At 35.4% G+C, this 21512-nt stretch overlaps 1 protein-coding gene across 1 annotated transcript; it reads left to right on the forward strand.

Annotated features, from left to right (window-relative positions):
• The first annotated feature begins 13733 nt into the window (after positions 1-13733).
• On the forward strand, positions 13734-14801 carry LOC103946043 (ethylene-response factor C3). The gene has a single exon (XM_009356660.2). The coding sequence runs from the start codon at positions 13963-13965 to the stop codon at positions 14722-14724; it is 762 nt and encodes a 253-aa protein (XP_009354935.2). The 5' UTR covers positions 13734-13962; the 3' UTR covers positions 14725-14801.
• The last annotated feature ends 6711 nt before the right edge of the window (positions 14802-21512 follow it).

Consider the following 21512-nt stretch of genomic DNA (forward strand, 5'->3'; position numbering starts at 1 on the left):
ATAAAGTGTTTGCACGAATTTTTCTCATCTCTTGCTTCCTTTTTCACAGAATAAAATTTTAACATGATAAATCTTTCCAAAGTAAACGAAGTTTGAGAGAAAATAAGTAACAGAGCGAAACACAAGTAAGTTTGTGTGCCGGGATAGAGCTCGAAGCTCCCCTCGGTGACGTTGATTTGCAAAAACGTCAACTACCAAACTTAGTATTCATAAAGATTCCAATCGCGATATCCAGAGTACCACCTTACTCTAGTACTAGGTATTGATATTAAGCCCACAAATTACCTTTTCATCCGTACTTGTCAAAATGCATTTATCGAATTAAGGATGAGAAAACCTTGAATGAATTGTACCTGAAATAACTTGGAAAAATGATAAGCTTATATTTATATATATTTTATATCAAATTCACTTGTCTTTTCTTAGTTAGTTCCTTATATTTTTGAGTAATTTACTTTATTTTTGTGTTTTGTAGGATTTGTCAAGTAAAGAAAAGAAAAATAACACAAGTGGGATTTTAAATAACAAATTCGTCAAAACTGCCTGTGCAGGTCAGCTGACTTTGGAAGCAAGTTGCGGACAGCTCAGAATGAATTAGAGAATGAGCCTTATATGCTTGGAAAGCTACGGATGTCTATTTTCTGGAGCATTTCGCGGATTGTTAATATCATTTTCAAGAAGAAGTTATGGCTGTTTTAACACTGAAAGGTTCCCAAGAGGCTGAGCAGTTTGTAACTGACAAGAAAGCATTGAAAGTAATAAATCCAATAAATCTAGCAGCCAAAACTGATGCAATAAAAAACAAACCAGCTGATACCTATTCAAATATCAAAGAAAATGAAATTAAAGATAAGGATTAAGAGAGAGTAATTGGCATAAAGGCTACCCAGGGAGTTACAATTGTTTTACATTTCCTCTCACTTATTGTCATCATTAAATGGCTATTAGTGGGTGAGTTAATGAGAAGAAAATGATGCAGCAAGAATTGGTTTAAAAGTAGCATTGGGGAAGGAAGGAAAGAGAGCCTTAGTCGATTTTTTTTCGGTTTTATTTTCTCAAACTTATGTCTATCTTTTGTTTTAACTTAAGGATTGTGTAACTAAATTTTTAGTAGTTAGGGGCTGTTTGAAGCCCCGAATATGATTGCAAGTTTGTTATGACATTTCGTTTGAATTACTTTTATGATTGAATGAAAATTGGTTCACTACTTGTCTCATTGATGAATTCTTTATGTGTTTTCTACGGATGCATACTTAGTAAACATATCTAGGATTCTAATGCTATGAATATGAGTGTGTCTGCCCTTGCCAAATGAGGACCTACATATGTTCTAGAGTAGTACTTGTTAATTGTGATTAACATGTGAACCAATTTCTAGGATAAGTAAGACAACGCCAGTACTTACGATGCCTTGTGATGACTCAAACTCTTTTCGTTCTTAATGATTTCTACTTGTTAAATCTATGAACACACCATTCTAGATTGCATGTTAGGGACTAAGTTAAGCTGAAAACGTCATTCTCTTAACATACTACATAAGAAAGAGTAATAGGTTGAGTTCTAACATTGAGCCAACTTAAGCATCTTCATCCGGAAATAGAAGGAATTTGAATGAAACATAACATGTTTGCATGATTATTTGGTGGTGGATAACAATTTCCCTAACTCGTTTTTCTTAATTTGTGAATTACTTAAAAATCTGTTTTTGTCCTGTTTTTGTTCGATTTAATTTAAATAGAAAATCAACTCCAAAAATCCCAAAAATTTGTGTGAGTGTAGCTCTGTGTGTCTAGTATCTGCATATAAAATTTCGTAAACTTTAGATAAGTGTAAGTTGGTCTAATAATTATTTTTCGGTGGCTGGTCAGTAGGGACAACAACCCAGTTTTTGTGACATTTTAAGTAGTTAGATAAAACAATCTTCTGCGGGAAAGACCCTTATTTTCATATGCTACAATTGACAAATATTATTATTAATAAGGAAAATTAATAGGACATTTGTGTGCTACTTTGTGGTGTGCTTTTAATCCTATCAAAAAAATATTCTCGCTTTCTTATCTTGCCCCACTTTCTAGACCAAGGATTTTAATATTTGCAACGTGATGCTAAGTTAGCATTTCCTTCTTAGTTCGAATTGTTTGTTTGTCTCCAATGAATCTTAAACAAAAATTCTTTGGAGACTTGATAGCTTGCAAGTGGGTCGAAACACCTTTAGAATCCTTTTGGGTTAAAACTTATTTTTAGGACAAACTTAGCCCAGAAAATGAGCTGGGACCAATCGTTGACGTTGTCGGCCCCTTTCAAAAAGACTAATGACTATTTTTTTTATCAAACGACCCGCGTGGTTGTACTGTTGGTTCAACCAACGATCCATATTCAATCTCTTTTTAAAAAATCAAATTTATAAATACATTAAATCAATGGTTGAGATCGAATATGAGCAAATTTAACTATAAAAAACGGATCTTACAATCCAAAATTAAATCCAATAGCTAAAACAATTAAAAAATTATTTGAATCAAAATTCACCCAGAGCTCTATAAATACCTATGTATTTGTTGAAACATCCACACAAAATTCACTTTCGTCAAACAATTCTTCATTTTTTTTCTTTCTACTCACCATGTACTTGTGTTTAAGAATGGGTTAGGTTGTGTGGTTTTCCACATTCTTTCATGTGGTTCATATGTGTGAGAATGAGATAAGTTTAGTGATTTTTCATTATTTATCAGAATTTAAATATTTTTTTAGGTTAAAGTGTTCATAAATATGATAACCTACATAAAATTTATTTTTTTTAAAAAAAGTTAGCGGAAACAAATTAAGCTAAAATCATTCATTAACAATTTCGGGCTAAAATTGTAAGCCAAAACCATAAAAGTACAAAACTGTTTCTGAGTTAGAACCTAAATTTTCTGCACTAAAAATTTGGTCAATATATGCATATAAATTATATATATATATATATATATCTATACACACACACACACAAAGGAAAACCCAAACTGATCCAATGTTTCAAAAAATATTAGTTGAGTAAATTATTAAAAAATAATAATGCCGTACATTTATATAATATGGCCACACATCTAGATAATTCTTCTCTATATAGCTAGTATTCAAATTTGGCGATTGGTCTATTATTCATACATTCCTGTTGAATTAAGCTCATTCAACTTATATTCAAAAGATGTGGATTTCAATTTTCTTGAAAATGTGCTAATAAAATATATTTCTAATTGCAAGTTGCAAATATTGATTGTTCCATTATTTGGGCAATCTTGCAATGACCAAATGACATAAACCCCAAAAAAAAAAAAAAAAAAAAAAAAAAAAACACACTCTCTCTCTCTCTCTCTCGCCTCTCAAGAGTGAGCTTCCAGGAAAGAGCTAGGGCACGTACATAGTACGCATACCACAATCTTATCGATCAACGGCTTAATTTTTATGTCATTGAAAATTCGGGTAGAGCTAGAAGTTTGCTCAGAAACAATTTTTTGTTTTTTTTTTACCAAACGATATTATCTATATTAAGAGAGATAAGATGAGCTTAACCTCATAATAGGTTAGCAATAATATGATTCAAATTTGCATTTGTCAATAATCGAATCTAAGACATCTTACTTATAAGTAAAAAAAAATTCCACTAGACCGTAGTATAAAGTGACTATTTAGAAACATATTAGAAATTCAGTAGAAATTAAAAAGAGACATAAAGAGAAGTTCTTGGAAAGTACTCAAGCATGCAACTTGGAACATTATCTTGATTAAATCCCTTAAATTAATATAATTAAGAAAAATTGTAAATCCGCACATGCTTAAATGAAATGCTAAAATATTGAGGTAGCTCATATGAGTGACAGTGAGCTAGTGAGAGCATGCGATGCATTTAGCCCCGTTCAGTACATTTCAGGGCAAAAAGAAGCATAAAATATGGATTCCTTATAGTATATGCTTGATGAGATTAGGGAAAAATTATATGTCGAATATTAATTAATTAATAAAATCAAAAACTTTTATGACGTTCTTACATCATGGTCTTAGCTAAGTAGCTTCCCGCACTTCTGACTTTTTTGGCAAGTGCTTCTTGCATTCTGCCCATATACGTATAATCCATCAACTCAATTTGTCTTCTTAATTTGTATTTTGCATGTGTGATCTTGTTGTTGGTATAGTTAACTGAAATGGTCATGGAATATTTCTTAATGCATTGTCAAATTAACTTCCAAATCCACCAATTAGTATTGATTAATTTCTTTCTTGTCCAAATCATGTCTTATGCAAGTGTCACTTATAAGACTGGAGATACATGCATTTGCTCGTTTTAATAACAAAATCACACGAGGGATAATCATGATTTATTTTATACAACCACCATAAAATGAAATTAGGGTTTTCTTAATCCAAATACTTTAAAGTTTCACTTAATCCGAATACTTTTAAGGTTTCATAGTCTAACGTTCTTGATCAGAAACTCCTTCATAAAACACAATCTTATCACACGTTCTAAATATCTCTTATCGTATGGTTCATGTACCCAACGAAGAACTTCGATCCAAATACACCATTTGTGCCCCAAAAGTGTGGTGGTGATTATAACAATATTACTCACATCTACTAACACAAGTTGAAAAGTTGGCCGCCGCCCGATGCCCATCTGGATTTATTTTGGACCACACTAAACTGAAACTACAAACGATTTTTTTTAATTTGTGTTTAGTTTTATTTGTTTTTTAGCTAAATCGTATTTAAGAAAGAATAACGTGCCGACAGTGAAACTTTAACAAAAAAAAATATGTTCGGGGATTTGACACATAACGTTTGATTCGGTAGGTTACGGTGAGCAAGTGGATGTTATTATATTCACAGTTTGGGATTTAAGGGATCTAATTTTAACAAAAAGTTATATATTACAATAATCATAACATAAAGAAATGTAGTCATCATAGCCCAATTCAACTGTTACAATATTATAATAATCATAATATAAAATCCAACTGTTTTATTTATTTATTTATTTATTTATTTATTTATTTATGAGTGAAATCTACTATCGTTACTCTAAAAAAAAAAACTATAACTTTAAATTAATTAATCTAATGTTGGTCAACACATGACGTCACCAATTTCATGTATATCTAACATACTCCGCCTTCGAGATATGTGCAAAGCACAACTCACAATACAACTGAGTAGTGATTTTTCGTACACTTTATGGTTGCATCTAATCTTATTGTTAGACTGCCTACGTACCCTTAATAGGGATCAAACCATTCGTAGTTCACCATTCGTCAAACTCTAATTTTTCGTAAAATATTTCTAGCAGAAATCATAGAGTACCACATTACACATCAACCATACGCCAAACAACAATTATCACCTTACCACACACACAAGTATGCCATTCCCACACATATGCTTTCCAATTCATCCATCATATAAATCACTATGTTTCAACGTGATATTGCAATTCACATCATGTATCATATCAAAGAACTGAAGAAGCACAATACCATTCTTTAGCCATATTAATTAACTAATTTGACCGAAATAATAACAATTATATACATACCTTCTAAATTCATACTTTATGAAATCATAATCGAATCACTGGAAATCCCGAATGAGTCACCCACACGTCCAACAACTTTTCTAATTCAATTCACAAGATTCTCAAAACCAATGTTCACAAATACACTAAAAGCTAAGGCTAGAGTGACACAGTTCAGCCAAACCTACATCTCCAAAGAATGGGATTTCGGACCACTTAACGAAATCCAATAACATCGGGTTCCGGACTACTCAACGGAACCAAATTAAAATATAATCGCCTATCAAACGTACCAAGTACAACTAATCCTCATCACCCCTAGAATGCGTATGGTCCTCCATCGCGGATATATCAAGCATGATCACCCCTAAATACGTATGGTCCCCCATCGCGGATATATCAAGCAGGACTACATCCTAACTCTAGGTAGTGATCACCCACCACCGATATACCAAGCTTAATCACTCCTAGAATGCGTATGGTCCTCCATCGTGAATATACTAAGCAGAACCATAGGCATAGTCTAATAACGTAGGCAGTGATCACCCATCACGGATATACCAAACATGATCACCCCTAATAGGCCCCCATCGTGGATATACCAAGTAGAACTGTATCCTATAACTTTAGGTAGTGATCACCCATCGCAGATATACCAAACATGATCACTCCTAGAATATGTATGGTCCCCCATCACAGATATACCAAGCAGGACCATAGGCATAGTATAATCGTGCAGGCGGTGATCACCCATCATGGATATACCAAGTATGATCACCCTTGAAATATGTATGGTCACCCATCGCAGATATACCAAGTAGGACACTCTAAGTACCACTGCTACTTGGTGCAATCAATTCAGCACACAATATTATCCTACCTCAATCCCTATGATTTACAATGTAGGCGCCTACACTATCAACTTCTCATGACCAATAACTATCCAATCATACAAGCATAAAAGTTCTACATAATACTCATAATAAGATTCTAGGTTCACATCATCATAAAAACAATCATACACATCATACCGATCATACAAATCAAACCACTTTTCATAAACGTTTCCAAACTACAGTCGAATCACAATTAATAAACATAGATTGATAGCTAAAAATACAAAATAACAATTCAATAGAAATCACATTTAATAAACAAGTATAACTCAATATGGCGCCACTAGGACATAAATCGAGACACACGTCAACCAAGGAAGACACGTCAACACAATGAGCCCACAAGCTCCCTAAGTTCTCATGCAACAACACTCTAAGATAAACGACATGCTAGAATAACTCGGTCTAGTTAACTGAAAAGTTAATCGTTGATCAAGATTGAGAGTAGGGTCTACAACCCTAGAAATCTAAATTGGAAGATCCGCCTATCAGATTTCTAATCCATAACTTGCCAAAGTCCTTATGCTTCTAGAATAACAGACTAAAATTTCATTGAGATCTAACGGTCGGATCTCCATTAATCACGAAATCAAGAGGCAGTCGACATTTGGTTTTACAAACTTAGAAATTCAATTTGGGAAGATTCATACGCCGGATTCCCGATCCATAAATTCTTAATATCCTCAAATATTATGTACAATTACGTATTTAAGTTTGGCGCCGATCCAACAGTCGAATCGTCAATTCATATAATGTACAAGTGGCGGTCCATATAAAAACTATAGTCATATGACGAGTTTTCCTCAATCGAACGTCACATATGGAATCAAGGTAACCAAATTAGTCTAGGAAGGGCAGGTGGGGTCTCGGCCCACGTGCCATCACATGCCCCGACTTGCTGAAAATTTCAACTATTTCCAAAAATTACCAAATTTCACAGAAATGAAGATCTCAATAAGTAGAGTAAGTTTTATACCTGTGACCAAGTTCAATTTGGCCGGGAAAAGCCCCAGTTTCCCTCGAACTCGCCGGAAACCTTAGAAATTGGTGGCTTCAATCCATCACTTTCGGTGCTCTGCTGCCTCTATAGTTGTTTGGGCTTTGTTCTAGGCCCCAAGAAGAGTGTTTTGGTGGTGGTGGTCGACGTAGCTTTCACGATCGGTGGATTTCGGCTGTGGCACCCCGGAAACCGACGATTTTGTTCTTCACGATATGGGGCGAAAACCCCAACAATCTTAGGTGTAAACTAAAAAGGGGATGATGGTGATTGATTTCCAGGTGGTGGCGAGCCTTGGATCACCGGAAAAACACCGAAATTGACATCGAAACTCACAAATTTTTGTCAGGTTCGCGGGTCCATCTGGTATCGTTTGGTATGCAGACGGGACGGGACATAATAGAATGGGACGGGACAGGACGGAACGGAACGGAGCGGGAGCAAAGATGCCCTCGGATGGAAACAAGGAGGAAGAAGAAGGAGACGGAGAGGTTATAATTTTGTGCTTCACGGATGTGGAACGAGTCGTTCCAGGGGGTGAGGTGGAACGAAAATTCACCCAAAACTCGTCCCGTGGAATAGCTCGTTCCACCCATTTTAGGCACACCAAACGTGGGACAGAACACCTTGTCCCACTCTGTTCCGTCTCGTCCCGTCCCACGTACCAAACGGTACCTCTATGACCCGGCTTGCTAGGCCATTTCTTTTTTTTTTTTTAAGAAACTTATAATGTCCGTAACGTTTCCTTTCTCGTCCCGATTCACGAACGGCATTCGCCTATTCGCTCGTGGGGTCGAGCCCAATTAAAAAAAAATATTAAGAGTGACCCCCGAAGGTCTACGGATTTAATTAGTTTCAAAAATTCAAACTTTGTAATTAAGTTATTAAAATCTAAAATTAATTTAAATTCACGAAAATACCATAAAATCCTGTGAATACGAAATACGTAGATTACAATAGTGAAATCCAGGAATGGGATTTCACAGTAGTACTAAGTGACCCCTCAAAATTCTAAGGAAATTTTATTTGAACCCATATAACCTCTTTTTACACCCAGCTTACTCTTTGCACCCATATTATTTTTAATTAAACTATTAATATCTCTTTAAACTTAAATTTACTACCTAAACTAGCCTTACAAACCCAATTCAATATATAAATTTATCTTTACACCCATTTTAAAATAAAAAACCAAAATCAAAGCATTCTCTCCTCAGACGTTATATCCTCCCAACCGTTGTTTTTTATAGAGTTTCCATCATCCATCATCCTCTACAACGTTGCTCTTGGTAAATTCTAGGTTGCTTTGCACCAACTATATAGATTTTCAATATTTTCATTAAGAAATAACTGCAGGCAATCAAATAATTCATTTCTAGGGAAACGTATACTTGACATCTGATGGTAATGGTATGAAGTAATCTGTAGTGCCATGAAACAAAATAATAGGAGGTAGGACAGAAGCAGCATTTCTAACATTCTGGTCTTGAATCATGCGTTCTGGAGAAAAAAGTTGTAAAGATTGTTCTTCTTCCATTATGTTGTGAGAGGTTTTGAAGTATAAGAGAATATGTATGGTCAACATTTAAGAGGCCAAGAAGCATGTACCCTAAAAAGATTAAATTATATAAATACCTCGACAGTGAAATTGATCCACTAAGTTAATCAAATTGTACCTGTTTGAAATTAGAAAACTCAGAAGCAACAAAAATACATCAGAAGCAATTCGAAGGAAGATAGAAAATCTAGTTGAGAGCAGCTTTATTTGGTGAGAAAACTTCTTGTTTATTTGTAATTGATACTGTCATTTTTGGTGTAAGAGAAAGAAGCATGTACATAAACATAAAAATTGTATTGCTCATCATTTTTTTAATAACATGATATATACGGTGTTGTCATTTTTTGTTAGGGTTTGATTATTGGGTGTGCGTTTATTGATAAACCTTATTTTATGGGAACTGTTATTAGCACTCAAAAAATCTCATTCGACACTCCTCACAAATATATTTTTCTTTCTAATTATAAAAGGTTTAGAATGCTAAATGAGATTTTTGGAGTACTAATAATAATTCCTTATTTTTATTTATTATTCGTATCTTGTACTTGATGGTAATTATGCAATAGGATTATATTGACATTTCATATATAAAATTTAAATTGAGAGCAAAAAGAAGTTATATGGATTTAAGTAAAAAATTTCAAATTCTAATTTGAATACCTCCAGTTAATATTTTTTGTATTATTTTATTTTCATGGATATCAAGGACCGGCAACAGAAGTTAGAATTAACGACCTTTTAACGACTCAAGAAGTTGTTTGACTAAAATATGTTAAAAGAAGTAGAAACCCAGTCGAAATAAAATGTCACCATGCACAACGAAGCATTGTAAGACATGAACATCCGTGCATAAAATGCAGCAAGTCAAAAGTCAATTGACCGACAGAGTCCATATAAAATTCTCCACTTATGGTATTTGAATAAATATGTAAAAGATAAATTATCTATATTTAACTATTGTCGAGGAGTTTTTATCGCTACAAGAAACGTAAATCATTTGGTTCATTACTTTATGCGTTATAATAAAGATGGGTTAAAAAGATAGTATGCCTTACTATAAGTTATATTGAACAAAAACAAAAATTTATGTGTTAACTATGTGTTAACAATACGTAGCCGTGTTACAATATACTTAAAATTACTTGAGTGCACATGATACAAAACCACAGATCTGTAAAAAATTTAAGAATCGAATTTTAAAGTGTCGGTAATCTTAGGCATTATTGGTCTGTAACTTTAATTACCAACACCATTTTTTTTTTTGGAAGCTGGGGAATTCATTACCCGGGCAAAGATGCCAATCAATACAAAGAGAGCCTACACGGAGGCAAGCAAACAACACGGAGGCAAGCAAACAACAAGGAAAAGAAAAACTATGGACAGTAAAGGGATCGCACATCTCCACACACCATTGCGACGCCAACAAGTCCGCCACCATGTTGATTGATCTTGGGATCCAAGACTAGCGACAGTCCTGGAAAGACTCCCCTAACCATTTAGCTTTCACCAGGGAAGGGTAGGCCTCCTATATGCCAATCTCAAAAGAATTTGAAAGAGGGCAAACAGATTCATAGGAATCAAATTCCACAAATACCTTTCGAAGCCCCAAAGCTAAACCAAACTCACAACCTTTAAGGATAGCCTCTGCTTTCGCAGCACCCACACTCGGAGCCCTGATGGCATGCCGGATTGCAGCAACAAAAGAGCCATCGACATCCCGCAAAACAATTCCCACAAACCTGGAGCACGTTGGCTCATACCAACTGGCATCAACATTAATTTTTGTGAACATCGTGGGAGGAAGAGACCACCTGAGCTCACGAACAGCCACTGCTCCATGTTCTAGGAGCACCGAGTTCCTTCTCACAGCTTTGAACAAAGATCCAGCCGAGTTGGAAATAGCACATATGACTTGTGTGGGATTGATTTGACTGTTATTGTACAAAAGATTGCATCTACCTTTCCAAATGTGCCAACAAGTAAAGGTAACATACGAAAGAAGGGCCACTCTATTACCAGTAGGACCGCCATGCACATTTGAGAAAGAGAGTACCCACTCCACCCAGCTCGAAACCTCACTCCTATCAATTTTGAGGTTAAGAGTTCCACCAAACCATATGGGTTCCACCCAGGGGCATAATAACAATAAGTGTTCGATCGATTCATCCTGGTTATAGCATATCGGGCAAGTCGGATTAGGGGTTGAATGCCTTTTGAACAATTCATGCATTGTCGGAAAAAGCCCGGTGGAGGGTTTTCCACATGAAACTTCGGATCTTTGCCGGCGTTTTAAGCCTCCAGATAACCTTCCAAATCTGACTCGGGATAACATTGGATGAAAAGGGACGATAACACCAGGGGGCTTAGTCGAGCTTGCTCCCTGTGGTACTCGGTCTTCACCGAGTACTGCCCATTCTTGGTCTCCGGCCAAATAAGCCTGTCAATACTCGTGTAATCAAACCACATAACAGACAAAATTATATAAAAATGTTTCCACTTTAGATTATTCATGAAGTTAATGATGTCGGATTACTTTGAAGTTATTTATGTTAGATTATTTTGAAGTTATTTATGGCATCTTATATGCATATTTGGTTAAACTGATAGGGTTTTATTTATGGAGGTGGATTGTCTGCCCTTCCATTTTCATACTATCTTTATGTCCTCCTGTGATGTGTTGTCACGGTTAAACCACGTCAACATTTTATATTAATTTTTTATAGAAATAATAAAACAAAAAGTAATAAGAATATAAAATGTTGACGTGGTTTAACCGTAATCATACAAACAGAAGGACATGAGAAGAGTATGGAAATGAGAAGGCAGACAATCCACCTCTTTTATTTATTTATTTATTGGACAATACTTAGGCATTGACTGTTCAGTACCACAAGTATACTGGCTATGACTTGTCCCACTAACAAAGATACACGTGTATAATTTACATATATTAAAATTATCAGCTATTCTTGCAACCAAACATCTCTCCTCTCTGACCTCAACGATGGAGAAACACAGACCCCTTCTACACCACTTTCATGTCCTTCCCCATCAGAAGCCAAGTTTCGATCCTTCCTCTTTGTTGGCCATATGCACCATCCATCTCTTAACAACCTCTATGGCTATAGATCTCAGTACTACTTATTAATTTTTCCTTCACAAGCAATAAGGCATATTTCCAGATCAAGGATGGAGGCTACGAGGTCTCCGGCGAAGGGAGAAAAATGCTCGATCGACGGTGGGGATGGGTTTTCCTGTCTCTATGTTTGTGGGGTTAGGAATGGAATTTATCAAAGAGAATTGGAGATGAGATTGGGGTGGGGACGACAGAGATGGGGATGGTAGTGGATCCACGGGGGAGGGGATGTGGTTGGAATGGTGGTCGGAGGAGGGGTTTGCGGGATGAGATTGACGGAAATAGGTGGGGACACGGGGCCTGGGAAGACGCAAGGAAGAAGATGAGTGTTTGGTTATTGGTTTAAGATAAGTCGGGTGTTTGGTTAACAAGACAACGAGTGTTTGGCGAAAGTGTAAATGACAAGTGTTCTATTATTACTGGACCATGTAGGTTAGTGTTTTGGATACTAAACCGTCAGTACTCAAGTATTATCTTTATTTATTTATTTTAATAACCGATAGTATTAGTATGTCAAATTATTAGTTATTAAGAAAAGGAGAAATAGGTGGTGATCAACTCCGCATCAGAATATAAAAACATAATTGATTCCTGCAGTAGCTATAAATTTATAGTACTAAAAAACCAAGTTTTGAGAAAAGACAAAATCAGATAATAAAAATATCATCAATGTTTCCTCCTAAAGCTTTTTAAATACTTAAATGATGTCGATGGATCTTACATGTATTCATATTTTGATTCCTTACACAAAACCCAATTTAGTGGTATATAATTTGTTTAATTCATTTATAAAAATATTCTCTTTTTATATGTGGCTTGTAGCAATACTTATTCCACTAAAACAACTTACACTCACATAAATAGTTCAGTTGGATAAGAGTATTCGTCCATACATCTGAAGTCCTATGTTTGAATCTTCTTTTTTGTAGTTTAATGAATTTAATGTAAATTACCTATCATTTAAAAAAAAAACAAAGTAAAAAAAAAAAAAAAAAAAAAAAACAACCTACGCCCATGGTTTTAGGGGTAGTAGGAGGATCATAAATTGCTTAAAAATGATAGGGCGCAACAAGCATTCAAGATTTTAAATACATAAAAAAACGCTTTTAATTATTTGAGTTATGCAAGTCTACAACAAAAAATCAATAATGGAATTAATCATGTCCTCTTTTTTATATAATGGATGACTAATAATTGGTGTTAGATTCTCTCCTATTTTTTTAATTTTTTTTCTAAATGGAAGGAGAAAAAATCCAGAGCCCTAATAATTTCGTTAACCCTTATAATGTTTGTTGTTTGTTTAGCCGACTGGTCCCCATGGCCAGCTGCACCACTCCACAACTAAATTCCTTAGATATGAAACAAACTGTTTATTTAATTCGTTATGCAAACCGACCCGATTACAAATATGGATTGCCATGATGCCACGGCAACATCACATTCATATAATTATATGTAATTTGTTAATTTAGGTCAGACCCCGCCGCCGGGCCTTATTTGACCCACGTGCCTAAAAGTACGGTCCTTGTTATAAACAAAGAACACATACTTCTCTAGATTTTGGTGGACAATCCTAAAACATCCTCCTTGACCATAACTGGTAGCTTTCATAGCTTAATTTAATCATTTACATTATCTAATATCTGCCCTTGTAATCTTATGGGGTGTCTTTAGTTCAAAATTCAAAAACCTTCTTATTTTTCTTCATGTATATATAGGACCTTGGCCTATTTGGTACCATAACAAAGAAACACCCACAGCCTCAAGAAAAAGAAGGAACAAAAAGAAACCACAAATTTAGACACCCTTTCAATCCCAACCCACATGGAAATGGAGTCTGCTTTCTTCCAATTTTCAAGTCCTTCAGATTTCTCATCGGATTCCTCCTTCGGTTCACTAGACTCCTTTTCATGGGATGATGAATCACTACAACTTCCTTTCAATAGTCATGAGTTGATGAATTTTTCACCGTTTAGCATCAACGACTCCCAAGATACGTTGCTGCACGATGTGGTGGCCAGAAGCGCAAAACAGACATTTGTTGCACAGAACGAGGCGAACAACTTCAATAGGGTTAAAGAAGAGGAGGTGACTTCAGCCAACAGCCAAACCCTAGAAGAAAAATCCACAAAGCAGAAGGCTTATAGAGGGGTGAGGAGAAGGCCTTGGGGAAAATATGCTGCCGAAATAAGAGACTCAACAAGGAATGGAATTCGGGTTTGGCTCGGCACATTCGATAGCCCTGAGGCAGCTGCTTTAGCTTATGACCAAGCTGCATTTGCGCTGAGGGGTTCTTTGGCTGTGCTTAATTTTCCAGCACAAGTTGTCCAAGAGTCTCTTCAAGAAATCGAGTATAGACACGATGAAGCGTGCTCACCTGTCATCGCACTTAAGAGGAGGCACTCCATGAAAAGAAAGTCGATGCACAAAAAGTGTAATAAACTAGTTAGCCAATGCACGGATCAAAGAAAAGTAAATGAGGTTTTGCCACAAAATGTGATGGTATTAGAGGATTTGGGCGCTGAGTATTTGGAAGAACTTTTGGACATAAGCTCCAGTGGAAGTAATAACTGGTGTCCGCAGTAAAAAAGAATCATAATATTTATCTTTCAGATATATATATATTTTTTTAATTAATTATTATGTTAATTTTCTTTCCTTCACTTTTGACCTTCTCTTTTTTTACTCGTTAGTTTGACCTTTGGATCAAAGCTTCTAGTTAAGAGTTGAGGGGTCACGATGCGGTTTAGATCTACGGCCTTAGAGAATTCTGTTAACTAATTCCCTCCTTTGTAAAGCTGAAAGAGGCGTACTGTACAACATGTGGATTAAAATAATTTTGTGTCTCAATTATTGCAGTCTAAAATATTACGTGGAAACCTATATAATCTTAAATATTACAAATATTTGCATGGTGGCCTTAAAATATATTAATGTTGTCCTTATAGCATTACATGGAAACCTATATTATCTTAAATACTGCAAACATATACATAGTGGCCTTAAAATATATTAATTTTGTCCTTTATCTAAGTTAATGGATTAGGAAGCAAAAGTGTGAATGATCAACACCTCCTGGCCTCTAGAATCCAAAATTTTACTTCATCATTATTTTTAAAGGTCAAAGCTGACAGCTTATTCAGATATTTTTCATTTGTATTATCATTAAATTTAACATTTATAATCTGCATGTGACACCAAAATGATATCTTATTGTTTCCCACTATGTTTATATATGAATTTATTTATGCAGTTATTGTTACTTCGTGGTAACACAAACAAGCCAAAGATGTACAGAATTTTAAAAGAACCCTACTTTTAGGTGTTGATCGTTACCCTCCAACACTCAACAACTTGTGTTTCCTACACTTTGACGCTTTGCACTCAAAATATTTGACCATGTCCCACTCCCCACTATTTCATTTCGATTCGAACACATATGGGCCAAGCAGCAAATGGGAAGACATAACGTCCCAATCCAAGGAGAAAACTTTGTAGTGAGTCGTTATTGATACTTAATAAAGATACAGTGTGTACAAGAAGGAAAAAAATTTCATAAAATTTGACACACTCTTTTAATTCGAAATGTTTATGTAAAACAAAAAAAAATTGAGGTCCTCTAATTCTCCAGCATGTAATCTTATAATCATGCCAAGAAGTTATAGACATCATATTCGCTTGTGAGAGGGGTATACCTGCAAAAGACACTCTTTTAATTCGAAATGTTTATGTTATCTTCATTTGCCACTAGTGAGAGGGGTATACCTGCAAAAGACATTTTAATGTTTACAGTGCTAGTGGCTTGTTTAAATAGTTAAGAAGTAAACTTTGCTAGTTTCGCTAGTAACATAGTTGCCAGGAAGGGATCATTGAGGGTTTTCTTGGTCATACAGTACACTCGTGCAGAGCAAGGTTATATTGAATCGACAAATAGGGGATCAGACGGGGTATGTAGCGGCTAAATGAAAAAAATTTATGGTCGCCCCCATCATCTTCACCTTGTAGGAACTACGTGAACACCCCGAGGATCGATGGCTATGACATCCACGACACTGCCATTCGAACTGACTATGATAATTGGAGTTGTCAATCGATTCATAACTTTTTAAACACAGACACGCAAGGAAAAAAACCCCCACACTTTTTTATCTCCCATTAATGGCAGAGATAACATTCTAAACTACAGAGGGAGATGATAAATACGGACTTCCGTTAAGTGAACCAAAATCAGTTGGTTCTCTATTATAGTGATTTCCTTGGATCATGGAGAGCCAACTAATATTAATCTACCTTCCATTCTGTACAAACATGTCAACTAGGAAACAATTTGTATAGGTTTTAATTTAGGATCGTGTTTACTCTCTGTATTATATAAAACCCCTTTGTAACTATTCAAGGAAATTATTCAGCCAATATCACAATTAATTTACAATTTAGTAAATAAATCACACGGAAATAACAATCATAATTAAATAGAGATGGACGAAAGACTTAGAGTTGTGTATTTATCATTTTCCAATTACATGTCACAAACCGCATAAGCAACGAGACTATCATTCCCTCCGTTATTCTAATAATAAAAAGAGAGACTATCCTTCCAATACTAACTGTTATATCTTCCTTACACAAATAGTAGGAAAAAAAGTTTAAATGAAATCATACATCTTATCTGTATGTTTATCTCGATCATCGCATGATAAAGAAAGATTTTATATGCGATTGTATAACTAAGCTTTTCTCCACGATATGGAGATTGGAGAATATGTATGCATAAAGAAAATTTGTATGCAAAGAGATTTTAAAACGCACATCCATTGTTTATACACGTATTCCAGGTAATGGGCCAACGAATTTTCTTTCATCTTTATCTTATGTGCTAATTGGGTCATTAATTTTTGGGTACACTAAGACAATCCAATGCTCTATGAAGGAAGGTGAGCCTGACCAAAATCCCTATCAGCATAAAGAATGCCCAGTTCTAAATATAAACCAAACAACTTAATAAGTCAGCCAGGATGGGTTTAAAATGGGCGCAGGTGGAGAGTGATTCATCAAATTCAATTCCTGCTATTAACTTGGTGTAGGGTTGAATGGCTCTTCACTTGGTTTGATTGCTGAAGATGTTAATGCCCTTGCGGCAAGTGTGAAGAACTTAAGCTTTGCTTATGGTCCAATATCCTAATCGATAAGGTGTTGAGTTTTTACTCATACGTCACAGGCAAGATTCCTCCATTATTATACGGGATGTCCGCCTCTAAGATTATACTATGTAATCAATCAAATAAAGGCATCGCTCATTTTCAAACAAAAAAATATATATAATAAATAAAATAATAGCAGAAGAATTACTCGTGAAAAAATAATTTCATGAAGTACAACAAACAGAAACATCATGTGTTATCACTACAAAAAATCCCTTTGGCAGACAGAAAATTTTCATCAGCTAAAAGGACGATTTGTCGCTGGAAACTTTACTTGATGGAAGTTCGTCGGCATAGAATAGTCAGGCACAAATCGTCGTAGGGCCTTACACGGTGTATAAACTATTCCATTGGGTAAAAGGAAGTCAATGCGACGAAAGACATCGTCGGACGAGAGTGTATTGACCCAATTTACCTCGACGGAATCTACCTCATTGGTTAGACATAATTAAAAAATGTGGTGGGCTTTACCTGACGACACAATCGTTGAGTAAATTGTACCAAGTAAACCTTACGTGTCACATCCCGGCCCGGGATGGATCACTTCCCAGGTCCGCTCCACCACCGTAGCACGATATTGTCCGCTTTGGACTTACCATTCCCTTACGGTTTTGTTTTTGGGAACTCACGAGCAACTTCCCAGTGGGTCACCCATCATGGGATTGCTCTAGCCCCCTTCTCGCTTAACTTCGGAGTTCCTACGGAACTCGAAGCCAGTGAGCTCCCAAAAGGCCTCGTGCTAGGTAGGGATGGGAATATACATTTAAGGATCACTCCCCTGGGCGATGTGGGATGTCACAATCCACCCTCCTTAGGGGCCTGACGTCCTCGTCGGCACACCACGGCCAGGGTTAGGCTCTGATACCAAATTGACACACCCCGATCGAGATCAGGGCATGCTGGCTACATCACTTCTGCGTGACGGCCAGCATGCCCTGATCTCGATCGGGGTGTGTCATTACGACACCTCCATTCAGGTAAAAAAAATTTAAATTAAAAAAAACTTAAAACTATTAAATAATTTATTTAATTCTAAAAGTTCAAAAAACAATAATTATTACAAAAAATGGAAAAATAAAAATATTAATTTCAAAAATTTTAAAAACAAAAAGTATTTTAAAAATGGAAATATAATATTTACAACCCAAAACAAAATTGTTCGTACAAGTATAGGGGTTTACCCAACGGAGGTTCGTCGGGCAAAGGTTGTGTGAGTGGATTTTTCAAGACACGTGGGTGATTATTTGTGATGCGTCAAAAATTGGAAATGGACTTTTGACCGAATATGGGTTTACCCAATGGAGTTCAGTCTGGCAAGGCTTGTGTTGGTAGATTTTTCTAGACACATGGATGGATAGTTATGACACATCGAAAATTAAAATTGGACTTGTGACCACATAATAGTAGTTTACCCAACGGAGGTCCGTCGGGCAAAGGTTACATACTTGTAACAAGTCGAAAATTAGAATTGAACTTTTGAATGTTGACTACTAGTATCAGCCTTGAAGCATATGCAAACATATTTAAGGATTGGATCGTAAAAACTAGCTTCGTAAAATGCGTTATTGTTTTTTCTATACTTTAATTAATTAAAATGTAAAGTTTTGTGAACAAAGGCTTAGCCGTAGTTTAGAACTTTAGGATCCATTACAAAAATACTAAGAGGAAAAAAAAAAAAAAACAAATTTACATGATACCAACCAATGCCAATGCATTTGTTGGGGATTACAAAACATTTAAATTTTATTCTAACTTAAGTACAATGAAAAAAAAGGCTTAGGCATAAGATTTAGAGATTTACAAGAAAAGTTCGGTTGTGGACTCCCAAGTAAACACTTTTAAATCAAATTTCGGCTGAGCTTTAGAAATAAGGTGAAGCCTTTTGTGAAAAAAGGCTTAGCCATAGGATTTAGGGCTTTGAACCCATTACAGTGGTATCCTCTCCATGTTCTTCCACATGCAAGACATCCGATAACTTTTGTTCACCACTTTTTCGGCATTACGGTGGTATCCTCACGGTTCTTACGCATTATGGTGGTATCATCTCCATATACTCCTTAGACCTCCGACCACAACAAACATGTCTTTGTTGCTGGTGTGTTTTTCATGACATACTTAGGGACCTTGTGCAAAGTAGTGAAATGGTAGTGTTTGGGTAGTGGGAACTGGGGGTATTGAAGCAAAGAAGAAAGGGAGAAGGGAGAAAGATGAATAGGAAGGCACATAGTAGAAAGAGGAAAATGAAGGTAACGAGGAGACAAAGGAAGAAGAAGGCACTAACTTACAAATTAATGATAAGCTTTTGCCCTATGAACCGCTCAGTTAGGTAAGTAATAGGTAAACGTTGAGTAAAGGTTATCTCGATGGATATTTATCACACGTCATTACTGGACTTTTGACCACTGACAGTACACTTAGTTGACGAACCATGTTGTCAAGCGAATCCTTCCTAGCCGACCAATTCTTAATTCACCAGGCAAACCCTCTGCTGTGGCGTGCCATTTTTTTTTTTTCATTTTTGCGCCAAAAGTTTGCCCGACGACATACTACTTGCCCTTCGACAATAGTCCCTCATGCAAAGTTTTGAGTAAACCCTAAATGTTGATTGTCTTCGCCCTACCAACTAAAATATCCGTTGCACAAAGTTTTGTATGACAAAACCCTATTTTCTAGTAGGGTATATAGATAGGATACTCTCTCTCTCTCTCTCTCTCCATATATATATACTTTTTGACTAATAATTTTTTTTTAATTACTGGAACAAACATAACAAAAATGTGACGTTTTTATCGACGTAAACTGCCTGCAAGGAATAGTGTCTAAGAGGCAAGAAATAATGTAATATTCTAGCATAGACTTATAAAATGTGTTTTATTACTAAAGGTGCAATGTCATTTGACACACAAAACCGACTTGTAACAAAGATATGGTTCTCTGGCTAAGAACTCATTCTAATCTAAAATTTATGCGAAATATTTGAATCGTGGCATATTGTGCAACAACCGAAAAGAGAAAGTTGTTGAAAGATGATTTCAGCATATACTTTTACGATGTAATTGGAGCCTGATCACCTGCAGTAAGTATGTACTTCATCTCCTTTCTGAGCTGGATTTATGCGACTTGCGGAAACCACAACTACATATCTACTCCAAAAATGAAAAAACATGCAGATGATATGCTGCATCAAGTTTCAACATGTGAGATTAGTGCATGTAGAAAGATTACCAAAAGAAAGGTTCTAAAGGATATTCAATGAGTACAACACTACAATACCACAATAAACCCAACATCTTTAATTAAAGGCTCACTTCTACAATATCCCTTCATGGGGAAGGTATGTGGAGCAAATGATGATTTATGAGTTAACTAGTACAATTATTGACGAGACATCATTTACAAGTTTTTCCAATACTTTGTGCTCAACAATATATTCTCTCAATATTTTTCTTAATTTTTCTAAGAACACTGTTAGCAATTCTCCCTTTGTTGATTTGCTTAGTGCATAATTAATTAGGATGCTATATTGTTATACAAGTAACCCACTAAACCCACTTCTACAGATCAGGATGGAAAATCTTCTTTATATAGCATTTTCCTCCATTCATAAGCACCAAAGTTTGTTGTACCAAAACTAACAAGGGATGGATGCCAATCTGGATTTGACTAGAGTTCCTCATATGTTTTATATGACTATGGTGTCACAAATAAATAAAAAATCAAACGATAACCTTAAATATTACCTCTGAAACATGAATAAACCTCAAAGTTTATGTATAAAAAATACTGAAAATATGACTTTAGCCTTTGAAATTTAATTTTCTTCACATAAAACCCGTCATAAGTTTTTTACTCAAATAAAACCCATTAACTAGATTCCACGTCAGCAAATTCATTAATTATATTTGACTTTACACATTTAAAAATTTTCAATGCCCAAAACACCCCTATTTAAATGTTTGATGTACACAATTAAGAGAGAATTAATGATTTTACGAAAATAATAAATAATAAATCTATTGCCTAATATATAATAACAACAAAACATGCCGAATATATGTAATAATACATGCTTAGTTAAGTCAACAAATTATATTTTTACATATAAAGGTAGGAAAATTATTGGGTTAAGTACAAAAAACTACCTCAAGTATGGGTCAAATGACACTTTCATAC

Source organism: the organism of the source record quoted next, unplaced genomic scaffold (genome assembly GCF_019419815.1).
Source record: "Pyrus x bretschneideri cultivar Hongxiangsu unplaced genomic scaffold, Pyrus_bretschneideri_v1 Contig50, whole genome shotgun sequence".
In the NCBI taxonomy this organism is placed as follows: domain Eukaryota; kingdom Viridiplantae; phylum Streptophyta; class Magnoliopsida; order Rosales; family Rosaceae; genus Pyrus; species Pyrus x bretschneideri.